General features: G+C 39.8%; 1 protein-coding gene across 4 annotated transcripts in view; it reads right to left on the bottom strand.

Moving 5' to 3' along the window:
- Nucleotides 1–18426, bottom strand: part of FAS (Fas cell surface death receptor) — a 31018-nt gene extending 12592 nt beyond the window's left edge. For 2 of the 4 annotated variants that reach the window (XM_064488193.1, XM_010996279.3), the window contains exons 1-2: nt 18121–18424; nt 5055–5220 (exon numbers count right to left, since the gene is read on the bottom strand). In XM_064488193.1, the coding sequence (XP_064344263.1) occupies nt 5055–5220; nt 18121–18150 (196 nt within the window). In that variant the 5' untranslated portion in view covers nt 18151–18424. The other 2 variants (XM_010996280.3, XM_064488194.1) reach the window with 2 other exon arrangements.
- Between the last annotated feature and the right edge of the window lie 3036 nt (nt 18427–21462).

The raw sequence follows: 21462 nt of genomic DNA, 5'->3' as shown, positions 1-21462 counted from the left end.
CATTTTACTTTTGAAAGTCCACAAATCCTGGCAAGGATAGTATTGTTTAAGGAAGAGGACATTTGAAGTTCTAAAGACTTTGGTCAAATTTTTAATAGCAACAATATCTTTAACAAAATACTTTGTCTCTCTAAGTCTCAATTCCTTCATGCACATAATGGAGATAATAATGCTGTTCTTGCATGGCTAACAGAGCTGCACAGGGCCTGCCTAGTAAATGCTCACAGTTCCCTTTTCTCTCCCCCGCTTTTTTTCCTATTCCTTTGCCATTAAAGAACAGAGTACATTTTCACGTGCAGGAATGACCATAGTTATTTTAAAAAATTATTATAAGGTTTGCTATCTTAATACACATAATTTTAAATCATATTCACAATTTCTTTAATTTAAAAATAAAATGAGTCATTGGATTGCTATTAGTAAGCATTATACAACAATGCCTTTTGGAAAATTCATTTATTTAAGAAGTGTTTATTAAATACCTATTGTGTGCCGGGAGCTTTGTAGAAACTGGAAATACTGCAGGAAATAAGACAAAGCCTCGGTGTCCAAAGACTACATTCTCAAGGTAGAAGCAGGCAATGCATAAATAAATACTGTAAGATGTCAAGTGATAAGTGCTGCGGGGAAAGCTAGTCTAGGACAAGGAGATAGAGAATGAAGATGAAAGAGATAGACAGCATAAGGGGACATCTAAGAGAAAAGCGTAACTAGTGACTCTTAATTGCTACGTTATAGTTAATTGAAAAGAACAGACAAAGTGTAACGTGCCCCACTCGCTTGTACAGCAAAAATAATTTATGTTTTCTTTCCCAAGTACATGACTCTCTTAATAACGTCATAGCATTCTTTTGATTTATTTTTGCTTTTTAAAAGCAAATTTATTGTAACATTTCAGACAATTACTTTACATGACTGTTCAGAGAATAGTCTCATTTCAGATCCCATGACAACAATAACAAAAGGTTAGTAGGTTAGTATACAGAGAAAATGAAAGAAGGAAAATTTGAGATCTATATTAAATTTGAAAAAAAAATCCCCAGTAACAGTAGCTCCGTGCCATTCATGAGACATACGTTACAAAAGCATCACAAATACTCAGTTTCACTTAATCCACTACAGCATGTAGTTTCCATCTAGAAGAATGAAGGTAAAATGTATATGAACCCAGCAGCTCTGTAACAATTCTTATAACGGTAACAATAAATGAGAATATTAACACCTATCAAGCCAAGCACTCTGCTAAACACTATTAGCATATTTCCATTTAATGTGCACAGCAATCATTAAAGGTCAGAACTATTGTTATTTCCTTTTTACTGTTAAAGAACGTGACTCAAAGAGATAAAAAATTAGCCCCAGGACATGAAGCTTGTAAGTAGCTAGGAGGACCAACCATCCCCGTTTGCCCAGAGTGTGGGACTTCTGGTGCTAAAATTGGGGAAGTCTCAGGCAAACCAGAATAAGTTGGTCATCCTGTAAGTATCAGATGGAGGATTTGAATCCAGCGTCTTATGCGAGAACTTGAGCTGTTAAACCCTTTTCAGTATCAGCTTGGTAAAGATTTCAGCTACCATGTTACAAACTAAGATAAAACTTTGGAAGTAGTTCCAAGTTCATCAAGTTTACATGCCAAGACTGGAGGCTCCCTGGGGTCGGGAGCTCTGTCCCTCTTCCTTCATCTCAGTCCCAACAGCTCATCTGCTACACAGGAGAATCTATGCCCCGGGCCGTGATTTCTTCACTTGCTTTGCCTTTTGCTTTTTAACACGATCCTGTCACTCTCTCTGAAGTCAGGGCTTCCCTGTCTGCCTTCCAGGGATCTCTCTACTAGGGAATTATTTACTTGGTATGGCCACTCCGGGTGCCAGAAACCTAACTGCAAATGGCAAGTAGCATGCAGTTCAATACATTACAATATCTTTACATTTTCCCTAATTGAGAACTTTGTAAAGGATTAGTCATTGTGTCAGAGAGCCTTGACTGTCACCCAATATCCCTTTTCCCTTCTCCCATAGGAATAGAGTACTTATCAGGGGAAACGGCTGCCCTGAACCAAGACCACATCTCCTAGCATCCTTTGCATGGCCATGTGACTAAGTTCTGGCCAATGCGATGTTAGCAGAGGCATCCAGTGATACCTTCCAGGACTTCTCCTGAAGAGAGCCAGTGTGCAGTTTAAGTCTGAACTCTAATCTGCCCCACTTGCATGTACGACAAGAATAATATATGCTGTCTTTCCTAGGTATATGACTTTCTTAATGATTTCATAGCATTCTTTTTGATAAATACTTACTACATGAACAAATTATTAAATTTTAACATATATAAAATCTTAGCAAACAAAGGCAATAGTATGCCAATAGGAAAAAAGAAACAAATTGTGGAAACTCAGAACCAAATTTAAATACAGTGCATCAGGGCTCTATAACACTGGAGCAGTCTCTTTAAGAAAACCAAGTCAAAGTATGATTTTGATTGCTTGCCAGTGGAATTATACTAGTTTCTAAATGAATTGACCTCTTTAATGCAGAGTGTGCCTAGCACAATGCCTACGACATGCCAGGGATGTCATATCAGAGCTTCTTTCTTTCCTCCAACATATACAGCCTAAATTTATCAAAATATAAAAAAAGAGTGGTTGTTCTCTTGAAAATAAGATTTTAAAATATATTTGTTTCTGAGTATAATAGTATATATACTCATTGTAGAAAATTTAGGAAAGTATAAAAAGCACCTATATGTCAACCACTCTGAGATATCATTTTGGTGCATTCCTATGCATATAAATACACACATATATAGATGTATGTGTGTGTGTGTGTGTGTGTGTGTGTGTGTGTGTGTGTACACACATAAAATATATGCAGTGTACCACAGAATTCTTCTTATTATGGTGATGTGACAAGGACTTTTTTTTTTTGATTAAAAAAATGTCAATTCACATAGGGGATCATTGTAAAAATACTGTAAATATTTCAGTTTATAAAGTATAACTGTATAATTATTTGCCACTCTTGTGGTGTAGAAACAAGTTAATAAAATTCCAGCTTCTTTCTTACTTAAGTTACATTCAAAATGCATCCCCTATAATTTCTTGTTTCTCTTTCTCCTTTTTCCTGTCTTTCTTTCCTCCTCCTTCCTTCCTTCTTTTCTTTCTTCCTTTCTTTTTGGGGGAGAGAAAACTAAGACACCAATAATCTATACGAAAGGCTTTCAGATTTTTTTGATTTTCTCCATTTATTTTGCCTCCATCTAATTCATTAACAATTTTTTCAGTAACTCAACTTTACTGAAATTCTCCAAAACATTCAAAATAATTTTCATAGAAATAAACTGTTTTTTTCTGTGTATGTTATATATTGATTTATGTAACATTTAATTAAATTACATATTAATATCACACCACCAACAAGCATAAACAGATTTGGAAGCAATGTGAATACTGATAGGCCTAAAACTCAGTAAGAGGGAACAGAAGTGGAAAGAGTGTTTAGCATGTGCTGGACACCATCCAGGATGCTTTAGAGATGGAGCAGAGAGAGTCAGTTATCCAGCCAGCAGAGTAGTTAGAAACCTCTTAAGGGAATTTACCTACATTGAGGCCTATATCAGAAATATATCAGAAAACATGACTTTGATTTATACATAATATTCCAGTCTTTGAACACTCTGAAGCTTACTTAATCTCACATCATTGGGTATCATAGTGAAATGCCATGCATACAATATTTTCTTTCATTTTTGACTATTTTCTTAAGACATTTTCCTATAAATCTATTACTGTATCAGTGGGTATAAATACTTCCAAAGTTTTGACCCACCTATCCACATTTCTTTATTAAAAGGTTTTAACAATTTACGTTGAGGAGTAACATCTGAGAGTTCTTATCTCACAAGCAAACCCATCAGGGCTGAGATTGTTTCAAAAATGAGAATAAAACAAAGCAAAACAAAAAAAAGCAAACTGACAAAAATTCTTGACAGTTTGATATGCAAAACATATTATCTTCATTGTAATTTGCCTTTTAGGTTTTAAAAATATGAGGAAAGGTCTCAATTCAGAGGACAAATAGATGGTGTTTAGCAAAGCCGGGAAGCCATTCTTATTCCCGTTTGGAGAACAGTAAATATAAATAGGCTTAAGTGCAAATGGGTTAGATTATGAGAGATATTCCCTAAGGGTTATTAAAATCTGCAGAGGAGGCCAAGGAAAACTGATGGAATCTTTTTATAAATCGGGCCCATGCCTGGTTAGCAGCTTGAGTGCTGGAAGCCTGGGAAACCAAACATGAAACCGACTACCGTCCTTTATGTTTCTATTCATCTATCTCGTATGCCCACATGTTCTTGTCCTTTAACTTCCTGTCTTCCTTCACAATGTAGCTGAGAGGTCCACATCTGTAGAAAATAGTAGTCAACTCCACCCCATGTTGAAAAAAAAAAAGTCTGCACAGTTGCATTTTGCTTAGCTTCTAATTTGCCAGTGTTGGAAGGATTTCCGATCTGAAATTGGTTTGCATTTCAAAATACTGATTTTAAAAAATTGTTGGTTTTTGTTGCTTTTCTAGCTCATCTAGTTAATTTGGTTGCAAGATGCAAATGTATTTTGCAGGCTTCAGTGCTAGGGCAGATAGCTTTCTTAGAGACCTTCTGATTGAAGGGAAGTGCTGAGACACATGTCTTAAGGGTGGAAGTCCCTTGCTTTCAGAGCTCCACAATTATTTTGATATATTCTAACCAGTTCTGATGTGATAAGCTTTAATATGCACTAACAAGTCTTCTTTTGCTATTGAAATATGGTGCTAAATAAGTAAATCCTCTCATTTCGGAGATACAAATCATTTATAAATTAAATTTACTCACTCACAGCAAACAAGGGTGATAAAGATGAATTACGCTGGTCTTGGGAAAATAATGTCATATTTTTTTCTTCCCAGTCATGCCGTAATGCAGGAGAAAGAAACACTGTAAAAATACTTGCTTCATTATTATATATGCTACTCCTCATTCTGATTTTCATTCTATTCGTTGGATTCTTTGGTATAACATACCAGGAGGACATGGCTGACAGCAATATGCATGCTCACGTTGCTGGCCTTCAGGGCACCTGTCCTCCCTTTCAGTAATATTCTTACTCATTTTCAGCGTCTCAGAGTCGACTTCAGTCCCTTGGGCATTATCACCTTTAGACGATGGTCCAGCCATGGAGGCAAATATCTGTGAAAGGAATGCATGAAGAGAATTTGATTGACTTCTGATCTAAGCAACTTAGTAAAGACTTGTGTCAGCTGCCCCCAAATGGCTGTATTTTATTTGCCACGCACAGGCAACATCGACTGACTTGCCTTTTGCCGACTTGCCTCCAAAAAAGCAGCAGCTCAGCTGCATGACAGTGCAGACCTCGGGTTCTCCACACTACCTGAGAAACAGCACCACGGACGGTAGGAGCCCGAGCCCTCGGCTCAAAAGGGAACACGACTCCCACTTTCCAGCCCTGTGGCGGGGGTGGGGGGACAGTCACTTAAATTCTCCATCTGTTATCTGTAAAGTGGAAGCAACCTCTTCTTCATAGGTTTGTTGTGATCATTGAATAACACACTTAAAGCTCTTAGCGCAACTCCTGGTGTGTAATAAACAGGTGCCCGGTTAGCAGTATTATTATTAATTATTATCATTGTTATTATCATGAAATTCCAGTGAGGGACAACATAGCAGGGTAGGAAAAAGCATGAAATTTCACAACGACCATGGTTTGAATCCCAGCTCTGCTGCCAACACTGACTTTAGGCAAGTTTTATAGCCTCACTGACCCTGAGTTCCCTGATCTGTAAGTGACAACAGTCCTTTCTGTCTTGAAGGGTTATCGTGAGGATAAAAAGTGATAATCTCTCCCAAACCGGGTACTTAGCTGATAGCATGTTTTTGTTTCTTCCCTTTCAATGCACAGCCACAGAATCTAGTTTTGATGAAATCCTTCTTGGTTATCCAGCCATCCAATACACCCAATAGGATTTTCTTCACTTTTAGTCAGGAAAAAATGAACTTCTCTGAATAGAGAACTAATCTTTAATCTATTATTGGTTCCCTTTTTTCTGGAGGCAAAAGCCCATAGGTCTCAATGACATTGTGTCAAATTTATCTTAGTTATAGACTTGAGTTCCGTAGGAAAATCAGCCCCCTAAGTGTACAGAAGCATTTGAGGGTAATGTCTGTTTGATCTTTTTCTCAGTTTTCTTAAGCATTTATTGTTTGGTCTCTCTAAACATAAATTCAAATAATCTTTCATCTTACGTAGAATATGTAAAAATTTAAACTACTAGCTCTGAGGATTTTTTTCTCGAGGTCATTTGTCATAGTTTTCATGGCATATGTTATTTTTTTTACTTTATGGTATAGTAATAACACTGGCATCTTCTGGGTCAAGGGAACTAAATACTCTACACGTATAAATCGCTGCCACCGGAGTCCCCGCCTCTGCCCTTTTAGCCCTTCCCCCTTTGCCACCAAAGCTTGTACCCCCTCTAGGGCACAAGATGCCATCAAACCTCCATGGAAGCAGGGATGAAGGAAATGTGGCTGCCACCTTTTCCTCCTGAGATGGATGTATTTAGAAATTCATTTCTAACATCCAGACTTCCAGGAGGGAAAATGACACCAAAACACCAAGAGAATACCGAACTTGTCCAGGGTCACTCGTGAGCAGAAGGTAGAAAGCTAAGACTTGCCAAAGTCTCCTGACTTCTATTACCGTCCTGTTACAGTGTTCCTTCTCCTCCACCCAAGAGACAAGTGAACTCACCATAAAGTACAGCTTACGTTCTCTATACAAACAAGTCTATGTAGGGAACAACTGGCACTGGTACACAGATCAGAGGAAATATGCCTAAATATGCTGACTTCACCATCAACTACTGCCTCTTCAATCCAACAGACATTTCTTGGCACTTAAATATGTGCCAGGTTCTGTGAATACAAAGATGAGTAACGCTGACTGTAATTGAAAATGAATGTTAAGTTTCCAAAAGCAGATTTCCACATGGGAGTGTGATTTGTAATATATTAATCGTTGGGGATTTTTTTAACATTATATTTGTACAACTCTCACTTTTTTTATTGAATTATAGTATTTTTACAATGTTGTGTTAGTTTCTGGTATATAGCCTGGTGATTCAGTTATACATATGTATATTCTTTTTCATATTCTTATTATAGATTATTACAAGATGACTCACTTTTAAAAATTTGAATCTACGATCTTTTTCTAAGACATAATAAGTAGCTTTGAACAAAAAATATTTTTTAGTATAAATTTCTGTTTTCAGGATGACAGTTTCCACTTTTACTTTCTCTACAGAAGGTCATCCTGTCATCCTGTTCATATTTGTCCCTCTTCTAGATCAGAGAATCAATAGCTAAGGAACAGTAACTGAAGTGGGCACTTTAGGAAATAATCATGTGGTTGTAATCATACCAAAGGGTTAGTTGCTAAGATGGGAAGGGCTTTCAAATGAAAATCATTCACTTTTTAGGATCCTTTAATCCATTACTAACTTTGTTCTATTTGACAGTCAGGGATCAAATATACTAACCATGTAACATTCCAGACATTGCCTGCACATGAAAATTCTTGAATGAACGTAAAAATCTCTCTGTAGCCGAAGAGATCAGTAAGTCCTGTTTGCAACAGATAATGGAAAACCGAATCTAAGCAACCAGACTGAGTAGGAGCAATTCCTTTCTGCGATCAGCCACCTCCATTGCTGTGAAGAGGGGGTTAACAGTGAGATATCACTTGTTCTCCTTCCAGTTCAATTCTGGTTTCTCACCCAAAACTAAAGAAAATGACACAGAGTTAAACTCAAAGTCTTACAGTGATTGGGCTAGCCAAAACTGACATGTCAAAGGCACTCAAAGTTGATACAGCATTGTGTGTGTGTGTGTGTGTGTGTGTGTGTGTGTGTGTGTGTGTGTGTGTGTCCCCTGCAGCTATGGGGCCTATCCTCCCTGGGATGCTAATCTCCTCCAACATTCATGCGACAAATTATAAGCAGGAACCACAATTCCTGGTTGAAAGAACCCAGCGTTCAGAGAGGCAGCACATTTTGCTTTTTTAAAGATTTTAATTAAAAAAAATTTTTTTTACATTTTTGAATTGTTAGATTAGTGCTATTTCTAAAAAAACCTGTGCACATAGTCAATCTTCCAGAGCTGTCTAAAAGAAATGTACTTTCCAATTCATCTTGTTTTAGTTTTGAGGTTCTGACTGGAAATCAAAACCTACTGTCCAGAAGGCATTCAGAATTTGAGACCCGTGAATCCTGGAGCAGAGCAGTGAAAGACACAAGGATCACTGGCCCTGAAGCAGATACCAGCACCACCTCATCTCACATTTGATCACACCTGTTTCAGAGGTGAATTTCTGGGAACATTTCCTACTTAGTTCAGCATCGAAGAATTATGTCAAGTATGAAAAAAAGAAAAATGGGTCTGCAGAGCAGGTTGTAACTGTTAACATGATGTGATGTAAGCTGCTTGTATTTTTTTAAGTTTTTGCATTAGCTCAAGCTTGCAGTATGCAAAGATTTAACCCAAACTTTCCAGGCAGAAACTGGGGTGTTTTTGACTGTGACAAGGCAGGAAACCCACAAAGAACAAAGTGATCAGAATGCTCAAAACATTTTTTTTTCAAAAAAGCAGAAAAGGCCAAAAAACGAGTTAAATCAAAGATGTGAAATGTGGATAAATTAAACCAAACGGGGGGAAAAAGGAATAAAATTAATTTTAAATCTCCATCATAATTAATAATAAAAACTCACAGAGACCTCAGTTTTATATTCAGCTGGGAACAGTATTAGCTAAAACAGTTATGAGTTATTTAAATAAGCAAGTACTTTGCTGAGTACCTACTATGTGCCAGACAGATGCTTGGGAACAGAGCAGTAAACAGATGAATACTCAGCTCTCACAGAGTTTATATGTGAATGATGTATATTAGTTGGGGTTCTCCAGAGAAGAGGACCAACAGTGAGTGGGTGTGTGTGTGTATATATATATATGTGTGTGTGTATATACGTGTGTGTGTATATATATGTGTATATGTGGAGAGAGAGATTAATTCACTTTAAGGAATTGGCTCACACAACTACAAAGGTTTGGCAAGTCCAAAATCTTGCTGATGGGGTAGACCAGTAGTCTGGGGAGTCAGGGAAGAGTTGCAGTTCAAGTCCAAAGGCAGTCTGCAGGCAGATGAGCTTCTTCTTTGGGGGACTTCAGCCTTTATTCTATGAAGGCCTTCAGTTGATTGAATGAGGCCCATTCACATTATGGAGAGCATCTAATTTACTCAAAGTCTATCCATTTAAATGTTCAACTCATCCAAAACAAACAAACACAACCTTCACAGAAACATCCAGAATCATGTTTGAGTAACTATCTGGGTGCCATGGTCCAGTCATGTTGACACATATGATTAAGCATCACATGGACAGAAGTGATGATGAGACAGAGAAAAAGGCAATATGTCAAGGAGGAATTAATGCTATTTAAAAGAATAAAGCAAGCTTAGGGGCATGGAGTTTGAGGGGTGAGGCAGTGCTGCTTTATAAAGAGTGGTCTGGGAAGGCCACTGAATAAGACGACATTTGGGCAGTGACCTGATGCAAGCTGGATGACTATCCCGGAAGGGCTTTCCAGATGGGTCACACCCAGGGGAACTTGGCTTTGCCAAAATGGGGAAGTACCTGAGGTCCTCAGTAAAACATCACTAGCAGCTAGCTGTTGAGAGAAATAAGATCAATATTTCCTGAACCACACAAGTAATTAACATTCTGACTGTTGAAGCCATTGTGGGATCACATGGCCAATCATAACCACAGAAACTGCAAGCTCGTAGAATTCTGGAGCATCAAAGCAGAAAGGACCATATGAGCATCTGCTCAGCTTCAATATAGATCTTAAAAATGGACCTCCTTGGGTCTTTCATGATCTACAGAATTTTTTTAAATTGAACTATAGTTGATTTACAATGTTGTGTTAATTTCTGGTGTACAGCATAGTGACTGAGTTATATATATTCTTTTTCATGTTCTTTCCCACTATAGGTTATTGCAAGGTAATGAATATAGTTATAGAAAACAAACTTACAGTTACCAAAGGGGAAAGGAGAGGAGGGCTAAATGAAGAGTTTGGGATTAGCAGATACCAACTACTATATATAAAATAGATAAACAACAAGATCTTACTGCATATCTACGGGATTTTAATATTTCCTGAAAATCAGAAATTTGCTTTTCTCTCTCCTTCTGAATCATTCATGAAAATGTTAAGTAAGAAAACCAAGCCCTAGAGTCATTTGCCCATCCTCTCATGACATTTGCCTGGCTTATCACCTCATGGTCTTCACAATAAACCTGCGCATCAGGAATTACTGCTGTCTTGCCTTATAGCTGAGGAAGCAGAGCAGAAAGCATGTCAAATGACTTGTCCCATAGCCCTTAGGTAGGGCTGGCTAAGGGAGGACTCAGCACATCCGGCCAAAGTCTGGGCTCAGTTTCAGGTTTATCAATTAGTTTCCTAGTTAACTTTCTCCATTTAGGCACGCAAACAACTCAAGTTGTTTTCAGACAATTGTTGGCAAGGCGCTTCAGTGTTAATTATACAATGAACCTTCAAAACAAATGCATGTTGAGGGTGGAGGGAGTCTGGTAGGAATTTTCTGAAAGCCAGAAGTCAGTCTCAAGCCCTCTGGTCTGAGAAAGCTGCAGCTGGACTGTCCCGGCTGGGGTTCTGGCTGGAAGGGAAATTTCTCAGCCCTGGTCTTGAGAAGAAGGGGAGTTTAGGTTTCCCTTCCCCCAATGTGGGTGCTGAGTTTCTGATTACAGCCACAATACCCACTGGGAGTGCAGTCTCCTGCAGGGATGGGGATTTGCCGACCACAAATCCTGGGAACCAGAAGTCTTCCTGTTCTGGAATCTTTGTATTTGTTCTCTTTGAAACTCTCAGAAACAGGGTAACATGAGATTCTGTCCCTTGTATCGGATGATGAGAAACTGAAAAGAACGGTTGGATTTTTATTAATTATCTGTGTCCATGATGAATCACTTTTCATAGCCAACCTGGTTACTACATAGAAGAAATGAAGCAGAAGAGGCCAGAAATATCTCCATATTTGGAGATAGGGCCTTTAAAGGGGAAATTAGTTAAAAGAGGTCCCTGGGTGGGCCCTAATCCCAATGGCTGGTGTTCCTATAAGAAGAGGAAATTAGGATACAAAGAGACAGAGGGAAGACGATGTGAAGACACAAGGAGAAGGCCATACAAGTCAAGGAGAGAGGCGTGGAGTGGACCGTTCCCTCAGTATCCTCAGAAGGAACCAAACTTGCTGACATCTTGATCTCAGACTTCTAGCCTCCAGAAGAGAGAAAATAAATTTCTGTTTTTAAGCCACACAGTGTGTGGTACTTTGTTACCACAACCACAGGAAACTAATACAGGCCCAAAACACTGTCTGCTGATTTCCTCAGATCCTGGATTTGAGGGAGGTCAGGGGTGCATACACACTGGGGAAATCCCTCGCAGCTGAGCACAAGGATTTCCCACCCTGAACTATCACTGAGCTAAACAGACAAGAGATTTCAAATTGTCTTCTGAACCGGCATCACCAGTGACCAACAGGAGTCTGAACTTCTTCCCAGTCTTCCAGGCCCCACTGGGGACTGAAATCTCACTGTCCTCTACTGCCTGGGACACAGCTAGAGGGACAGACTGGTTCTGCTCATTCACTTTTTAGACTTTTAGTTACTTTCCAACACTTTAGGAAAAAGAAATTCTAAAAAGACCATCAACAGTCTACCATTTCTGGCTGCATAATGCATCTCTAATATATTTGTGTAAAAAGGAAGGAGATAGTAATGGTATTTTGTAGCATGTACGTTATTGAAAAACTGAAATAAAAGTAAATAAAATAAAATTTTCTCCATGAAAGAGATAAGTGAATGTTCCATTCATTCTTATTTTTTTGTTCCAAACTTGTAAATAAAAATACACAAGGTAATCTTATTCCGGCAATGTGTTCTTTCTTTCTTAAGGCCAGTTTCTGGGAAGATCAGAAGAGAGATAGTTGAGGTAATGGGAGTAAGTGACTGGTTAGACCCCTGACTGAATCCAGCAATATGTAAAATAAAATGAGGGTCTGTTTCTGTTTTGTAAGTAAGTTCATTTGTGTGTGTGTGTGTGTGTGTGTGTGTGTGTTTTAGATTCCACAAATGAGTCATATCGTATGGTATGTTTCTTTCTCACAGACACAGAAAACAAACTTATGGTTACCAGTGGGGGAAGAGGGTGGGAAGGGATAAATTGGGAGTTCTAGATTTGCAGATACTATTATACATAAAATAGATAAACAACAAGTTTATACTGTATAGCATAGGAAACTATATTCAATATCTTGTAGTAACTTATGGTGAAAAAGAATATGAAAATGAATATATGTATGTTCATGTATGACTGAAGTGTTGTGCTGTACACCAGAAATTGGCACAGCATTGTAAAATAACTATACTTCAATAAAAATAGTTTAAAAAAAAAAGGAAAAAAAAATAAAATGAGGGAACTAGAGAATTCCATCTGGGGTTAGGTTTGGATTTTAGTGCTAGAGTTAGAAAAATAGTTCTCAAAACCCTGAAAGACATCAGAATTTTGCAGGGATGCATTAAAAGTAAAGAATGTTTTGATCTCAACACAGACATAAAGAATCAGGATCTCTGAGAATGGGGCCCTCCTTATGATTCTCTTCTGCCCTGGTATTTCGATGCGCACCCTAGCTGAAGACCAGCTAGGCTGAAGGAAGCAGAATCTGGGGTTAGCAGGCTACTACATTTACACGTGAGAAGATAAAAACATTACAGACTAACTGCATCTGTGCTCTGCACGTGAAAATCCGAATCTGACTTTTCAGGGAGAAATAATGACCCTTCCCAAAATAAGCCTGAAAAAAAGAGAAATCATCTTTGGTGGAGGAAATGGGTAGTGGAAGGGCTACCAAGTTGTAGACTAAAACCCTAGAGTTCTTAAATGCCCTGAGGGGTCGTAGGCGTAACACAGGAGTAAAGCATCCAGGTGGAATAGTCAACAAAGTGTAGGAGGGGCTGGTCAAAATGGAGAGGTCCCCTGGACCAAAGGGGCAGCTATCTGATCCAGGCAAGTGGGGGCCAGGTGGCATGTGGGCTCAGATCTTCCATTTTTCAAGAGAGACCAAAATCCTCCAACATTTAAGTAGTGGCAGCTAATATTAAAAATACATACATGCAGAGGAGATATAGCTCAGTGGTAGAGCACATGCTTAGCATGCATGAGGACCTGGATTCAATCCCTAGTACCCCCATTAAATACATACATACATACATACATACATACATACATACATACATACATAATCTGAATCACCCCCCACCCCCAAAAAATACTTGCCTACATACATACTGTATATGTCAATACGATTCAAGGTAAACAAAACATAGTCTGGGGCAGTGTAGACTCAATTTTTAAACTCAGGCCTAAATCTATTCAGACATGCATGTGAAAAAAAAAACAACAGCCTACCAGAAACAAGGATCCTTTTGTGAGGATGGCTAAAAACAAAAGGTCAATCCTTGGCAGGGGCAAGTGCCTTTCGCCACAAGTTCTCTGAGTTCTTTTTCTCTCTCTCTCATTCTCTTCCCTCTCTTTTTTCCCAGATCTCTGACCTCAGAAATCCAAAGCATTGGGAGAAGGGTATAGCTCAGTGGTAGAGCGCATGCTTAGCACACACAAGGTCCTGGGTTCATTCCCCAGTACTGCCATTAAAAATAAGTAAACCTAATTACCTACCCCCCCCCAAAAAAAAACCAAAATAAATAAATAAATAACATGAAATTAAAAAAAAAAAGAAATCAAAAGCACTGATGTTTCCCACATCTCACTTCTTTATGGCCTCCCAGAGCACAGAGGTGAATAAGTCTTATGCATCCTTTGACTAAAGTCATTAATGACTCCAAAGCAAAGTTTACTCTTATTTTCCAAGTTATTCCCGGCTCACAGCTTAACAAAACCTATGTACAGTAGGCTTGCTTGCCTTGCTGGGCAGAGTACATCTGCCAATTGAATTTGTAGTCAGATTTGCTAATTTACAAGACTGGCCTTACTCAAAATGCACAATTTCATGCAAAAGTCACTTTCATCCGCCGCTCGGATGTGGGGCCAGGTGTCCAAAAGAGCAATGGTTGCTCTTCCTAAGTACCCAGAGATGGGGATGGCTCGGTTGCACAAAAGCTCATTTCAAAGTGGGATCAAAGGGAGAACTAGCCCATTTCCTTCCAGGGAAGGTGAAGTTAATAATCTTGCAGTCATCAGCTTTCTAATTTGGGCTTTACTACTCATACTCTCACTTCAAAGAAAACAAAAGTAGGCGAGTACACTTGAATTATTTGTTCCTGTTCAAGACTGAAATGAAGATACTTAATGATGTCAGGAGTCCAGCTACATTAAAAGCTAAAAATATCTTATTTTATTTCATTTCGTTTATTTATTCATTTTACTTCTCTCATTTTAAAACTAGGATCTTCCAGATAATGAAAATGGGCTTACTATGTAGTTAAATGCTGTTTTCCCACTTTTGCAAATAGATGCACACACCTTTAGCAAAAAGAAAACAATACAATAAATTAAGGTACTTACAGTGGTCTTACAAATAATTTTTGGCATAAGATATATATGTTATTATCTTCATATTATTATTATTTTTCATCATAAGTAAATAATTTTTCAGTACCTATTATGAAGCATGTGCTCATTTAAGGGACTTTTGGAACCCACGATAATTTACCAAAAGGTGTTTAACTCACTAGGGGTTTTTACTAGGGGATTTCCTTATTCAGGTTTTTAATCATCTCTTAGAAAATGATCATTCTGTCCAGTCGGCAGCTGTGGTATAATGATCTGCTTCCCTAAAGCATGGTAGTAGCCTTCAGAGAGATGCCTTTGAAATACTGACACTTCCACTATTAAGAACTATTCTGAAGTGAATTACTTGTCTAGTGTCCCAAAGAAACCTACTTAGAGACAACATCCAATTGTTCTTTGCCTTTATTTCATATTTTCCCTTCTCTAAACTCACTGCAAGAATAAACAGTTCTTTTTCTAAATTAAACTTGAATTTGCCACTAAGGGTGATAATTGTATTAGGGAGATGGACAATAGAAGATTTTTCATTCATCTGATTGTAGCTAGTTGTGGAGACCCCGAGGATTTCTACATACCAATTTTATTTTTGCCTCCCAATCCTGCCATCATTTATAAATTTGTGTTTTTCCATCCTGATTGTTAATGTTTTAAATTACATTTCATAATTTTCTTTTATTCATAAGACTTTTCAAGTCCTTTGTGATATAACGACAACTTGTTAAAAACAAAAAAACGGAAACACTGCAACCTAGTTCATGTTTCTTAGGCTGGTTTAAGGAAACTTACTAAATTGTAAATTTAACAACTGTTCTTTACTTTCTCCCTGGAACTCTTCTGTATGATTACTTATAAATACACTGGCTCCTTTTTCAACTGCCCTCTCCTTTCCCTCGACTATGATTTTGAGAACCACTCTGAGAAATAAAGAAGAAAATGGCTACCTAGTCATTGCCTAACCATAGACCTAGACAGTACAAGACAAGGCTGTAAGGACCATGTGCTATGAAAAGCAGCAGCAGGCGCGCTCACAGCTACTTCTCACACATATTTCTAAAGGAAGTTTGACTCTTTTTCCGTATCCTTTAGATGTTTGTGAATTGCTTTGGGATTTCAAACTTACCTATTTTTGGTGCCATGGAAATGACACCCAGAAACTAGGGGAGAAAAAAACTAATTCCAAGAGGGAAGAAAGAAGCGAAGAGAAGCAAAGAGGTAAAGGATGAGATATTTGCTGGCTGTAGATCACATTAGAGACAAGAGGACTAGAGGAAGAGAGGCAAATAGAAAATATAGTAGCTACTTCCCATCTACTTCCAGCCCACTGACATGATTAAACCACATTTGCCTCTGGGTTCCATATCACTAGCACTCCTGCCTCTGTTTTATTTATTATTGCAACTAGTGAGTAAGCATTACTAAGTGCAAAGTCATAAAAGCAATCATTTTCTGGAGACACACAAGGTGACTTAACGGTGTGGAAACTTCTTCAAGAATAGAGGCATGGTGGGGGGGAGGGTGTAGCTCAAGTGGTAGAGCTCATGCTTAGCATGCACAAGGTCGTGGGTTCAATCCTCAGTACCTCCATTAAAATAAACCTAATTACTGCCACCCCAATCTCAGAAAGAAAAAAAGAACATAAAATAATTTTTAAAAAATAAAATATTAAAAAAACAGTAAGAGGCATGATGTTGGGCCAGAGATGGGTGGAAGGCAGGATTCTGTGTAACTAAATTTAAGGGTCATATTAGAAAAGAGATATAGAGAATATACTATAAAATGTAAATGGTGGTTATCTAGGTGATAGGGTTATGTCAGATATTTACATGTCTGTACTGATAAATTTTATTTAATCTTTAATTTCTTAGGTCATATATCATATATAGCAATAATAAACAAATTATGGTAAGCATATATTATAGATACTATTATATATATAATAAGTAAATGTATATATATATATGCATATATGTGTATGAATATGTGTGCATTCTTTTGGAAAAGCTGAGTTTCCTTGATGCTTTAAACATGCACATCAGGTAAAAATCCTATGGTATAAAAGTTAACGAGTAGCTCTGAGCTTTGACAATTTTGCTACACTTACTAATACTTTTGTCCCAAGAACTGAGAGATTCTCAAATCAACCAACACTGTAATAAGGCAGTGGTTAATCATAAGGAAGAGAAGAGTGTGGCTGTATACATGTTCTCAACTTCGAATCTGAAATTTTCTTTAAGGAAATTTCTAAAGGAGCCCAAATAGTGTACATTACTTCTGAAGGAACCAGGGAGAATTACTTAAGCTTCCTGAACCCCATTTCGCCAGCTGTAAAATGGAGAGGAGAACGTCTTCCTTACTGCGCAGCAGAACTGACTGAGATCACATCTGTAAACGCTCCTACTGTAGTACGTGGTCCTTTGGTGGGGACCGACAAAATAAGAATCCATTGAATTTCAGAGAATTCGGAACTCAAATGAACCTCTCGATGCCAAGTGTCTGCGATTAGCCATCATCAAGCTGGCATTTCTGAGACAGAGACTCTCCAAAAGAGGTGGCTGCTGCTTGGATCTGTAGGCCAAGGACAGGCTTCCTGGCGCATGCGCGGAGGCAGCAGTACCAACGCCAGAGCAGTGAGGCCAAGGTTCCCTCCTGCCCCGGAGTTCAGCAAGCGATGAAACATTACAAGAAAAAAAAAAAAAAAAAAAAAAAGCCACACCTGAGATAGTGACTCACAGTCTTAGGAGAGGGGTTCCCGGAAGGGAAACAAAAGTTTCTTTTTCTGTGTCGTGATAAGAAGATAAACAAGTCTCTTCAGCCCTGAAACAAACTTTTCAAGAAAGAAACGGTGCAGTCCAAAGCCTCAGGTTTAATCACTGCCTCCGGGCTGATTTATTCCCCAAATTTGGGAACTGTTGGAAAACTCGTATATCAGTTCACAGAGAGCGCTGGTTCTCACCGTCCCGCGGCGCACACGGCCACCCGCACAGAAGCGGACCTTTGGCGTGACATGTAAGGACCTGTCCAGAAGATCCCCTCCTGTCGCCTGCCGGCCTCCCTATCCAGCGACCCCCAGACTTCCCAGGCCCCTGCCGGCCCCTCGCGCCCACCCGTCTCCGCCTCTGACAGCGTCCCGGGGGATCATCCGGAGCTGTTCCTCCGGCCGTGTGGGGTCGCCGCTTCGCATCCAACCCCCAGAAAAGTGAGGTTCCCGGTTTCCTGAGACCCGGCCCTCAGGGGAAGTCCTAGCAGTCCCGGGAGCCGGCCTGTCAAAGGCCGGCTGAGCCCGGACGCCCACACGGGCATCCCCTCGCCGTGCCCGGAGAGCGTCCCTCACCCGTCCCACTGCACCAGTCCCCGGAGCGCAGCCGGGAGAGGCCCCTGCCCCGGCAGGAGAGGACTCACCAGAAGCAGGAGGACCCAGATCACGGACATGGCTGGGGAGCAATCGCCGAAGTGAAGGAGCCTCTCAAACAACCAGCAGAGCCGGTCACACACTCGAGAAGTGACAGCCCCGCCTGTCCCCTCCCTCCCCTCCAGCCAAGCCCAGGAGTGGGTTCCCTGCCAGGACCCGCCCCGGGGCGCTCGCGCAGTCACACAAGAGCCGCTTCCCTTTCTCCAGAAGCGTCTGTGAGCATCTGCGGGTGGCTCTTCCGGGAGACCCGAAAAGAGGCCTAAAGAAATGTCCCCGGGGCCGGGGCGGAGGATGGAGGGTGGCGGCGGAGGAAGCTTTGGGGGGAACGCCGAGGTGGGGGAGGGCGCCTTTGATTCAGCAAGTCGGCCTGTGCGCTGGGGGCGGGGTGTAGAGCGGGGAGCGGGGCAGGAGTCAGGGTTTGTTGCACAAATGGGCATTCCCCACTGGGGGCGTGTCCGCAGTCGGCTGGCATGCCGGGTTCAGGTGAGGACTCTGAGAGCCAGCTTGCTGTCCTTCCTGAACTCTTCAGCAGTTCAAACTGGGAAGGCTGGGGGGGGGGGGGGGGGGACCTGGAGTACAGAGCGCAGACGTCCTGCCAAGAGCGGGAGCCTTGGCTAACTGCTGGGAACCATAGGAGAAAACGGAGCCTTCACTCACCTCCGCCTGTCGTGGTGGCGACATGAGAGGCTCACCGGAGCCCCCGGAGAACAGGCTAACTCCTATGACAAATCACACAGCTCCAGCTGAATTAGAAGTTCACAGTTACTTCCCCTCCTTTGATAGTCATTATTTCTTGGTTTCTTTTTTTTTTTTTTTAAGAGATTATCTTTAAACTTTTTTCTTAATTTTTTTTAAAGTAATACTTTAGTGCTTTGGTTAACAGCTCAAAGTAACTATTGTTTTGGAAAAGTTGATCTGTTTAGCGAGTTGTGCAAGAATTTTGCAGAAAGGAAGTCTGTCAAATGACATCGTTAAAGAACATTATTCTGAAAGTAGTTTCTAGGCTGGGCACAAGTGAAGTCGTCAGTATTTCTTTGCAGTCCTCTGCTAAGCTCTGCACCTCACTCTGTTGCCCGTTTTCCTTCCAATTTGGCTTCATTCCATTAGGAACACTCTCCTTCCCCACCCGTTGCCTGGCTCATTTCTCTTCCATCAGGCTTCCTCTTTGTGGACATTTTCTTCCAGTAGCCATTCCAGGCTCCTCGGTCTGGGTTAAGTCACCCTCCTGAATGCATTCACTCACCTTGTGTTTTGCCCTGCACACATGGCTCAGTCTTGTAGGTGTTGATAGGCCTGTCTCTGCTCCACCTCCCCGGAGATTGTTAGTGAGTACTGTGAAGAAGACCCTGACTGGCCAGTTTTGTACCTACAGTTCCCAGCACAAAGCAGACACAAAAAGATGTTGGAGGGGGTGGCGAAGGGGAAGATGGTACATGGGGACTCTGTATATTTTTGCAACTATTTTGCAAAATCTAAAACTATTCTGAAATTTTTAAAGTTTATTGAAATAAAAATATCATAAAAAGAAGGAAGGGAAGAAAGGGGCAGTAAGGGAGGGAGAGAGGAGAGAGAGAAAAAGAGAGCTAATAATCTATAATGAAAAAGAATATGAAAAAGATTATATATATATTATATATATATGAATCAATATGCTGTACAGCAGAAACTAGCACAACATTGTAAATCGACCATTATTTCAATAAAAAGAGAGAGAGGACAATTGACAAAATCAACATCTTCTTGAGAGTGAATTACAAAAGTGAATTACAACAACTTTTACAAATGGCTTTTCCTTACTTAATATTTACCGTTGTAGCCCAGTGAGGCAGGTGATGATTAAACTTACTTTCTAAATAAAGAATTGTAGCCAAAAAAGTTTAAGCAACATAGGCAATTTGGCTAGTTAATAAACAGCAGATTCAGGAATTAAACTTAAGATATTCTTGCTCCTGAGGCCCTGCTCTTCCTAACCTCCCTCCACCAACCCCCAACACATACACCTCATTATCCTCAAATTCAATGAAATAGTAATAGGTGCTTTGTGGGGAGAAATGTGTTTCATGATCAAATGATTTTAGAAAATTTTGGGTTAATTTAAACAGGTATCTTAATCCAAGACTTCTCAGAGCCTTTAATATGCTAATATGTGTTGTGAATGTCCAAGAGGGGGCTATGACATATATTGTTCCCTAGTCTTCTTTATCTTCTTTATGGAGTCCTTCGAAGAGCACCTATTGAATGAACACCTTGTAAATGCTGCTGTTCTGAGGAAAGCAGTTCGGACATCTCTAAAGGTTATTTTTTATTTTAACAACACATTCCTAAGGGCCTCCAAGCTTTCAAGAGCAAAGAAATACAATTTTAATAATAGAATTTCAAGCATTCTACCAGTTGTGGGCAATATTTTGGACAACCATCCTGATTTTACTCAAATCAAACCATACAAGTTAAGCTTGCTTCTTCTACTTCATGCCATCGAACATCTCATTCTGAATAACATTTAAAACATATCTACCTATTTGGAAAAAAAAAAAAGCTGAGAGGAAAAAAACCCTCAATACCTTTTTACCATCAAGACTACTCTTAATCTTTCTCCTCATGGACCTGTTTCAAAAATTGTTGTCAACCAAGTTGCTTGTACTAAATAGCAACAAACTGATTTTAATCATCCCCACCTATAGTGCACCTTCATGATTGTTTATCCTACATCTTTTCTTCCTGGTAACAGCACTTCAAAGTTATCTTTGGAAAATTTTCTCCTCTGTCCTCTTCTTAGTTATTTGATGTGTATGGCTGTATTAGTCAGGGTTCTCTAGAAAAACAAAACCAATAGGATGTCTATAGACATAGCTATAGACATTGAGATCTGTATAGCTAGATCTATCAATAGATCTGTGTATATATAGAGAGAAAGACATATGTTAAGGAATTGGTTTGTGTGGTTATGTAAGTGGCAAGCCCAAAATCTGCAGGGTAGGCTAGCAGGCTGGAGAGCCAGGGAAGAATTGCAGTTCACACCCAAAGGCCATCTGCTGGTAGAACTCTCTCTCTCTCAAGAGAGGTCATCTCTTTTCTTAAGGCCTTCAACTGATTGGATGAGGCTCACCCACATTATGGAGGGCAACTGCTTTACTCAAAGTCTACTGATTTAAATATTAATCTCACCCCAAAAACACACTGAGAAACATCTAGAATAGTACCAAATGTTGGGTACTATGACCTAGTCAAGTTGACACATAGAATGTTAACCATCACAGTGGCATATAGACACCAATCCAGGGCCTGTATATGTATTGGAGGGAAAGAGGGGGACAGGATTGCCACTTGGTTAA

Source organism: Camelus dromedarius, chromosome 8, assembly GCF_036321535.1.
Source record: "Camelus dromedarius isolate mCamDro1 chromosome 8, mCamDro1.pat, whole genome shotgun sequence".
Taxonomy (NCBI): domain Eukaryota; kingdom Metazoa; phylum Chordata; class Mammalia; order Artiodactyla; family Camelidae; genus Camelus; species Camelus dromedarius.
Note: the sequence above shows the minus strand (reverse complement) of the source record. Positions and strands in the feature narration are given on the sequence as shown.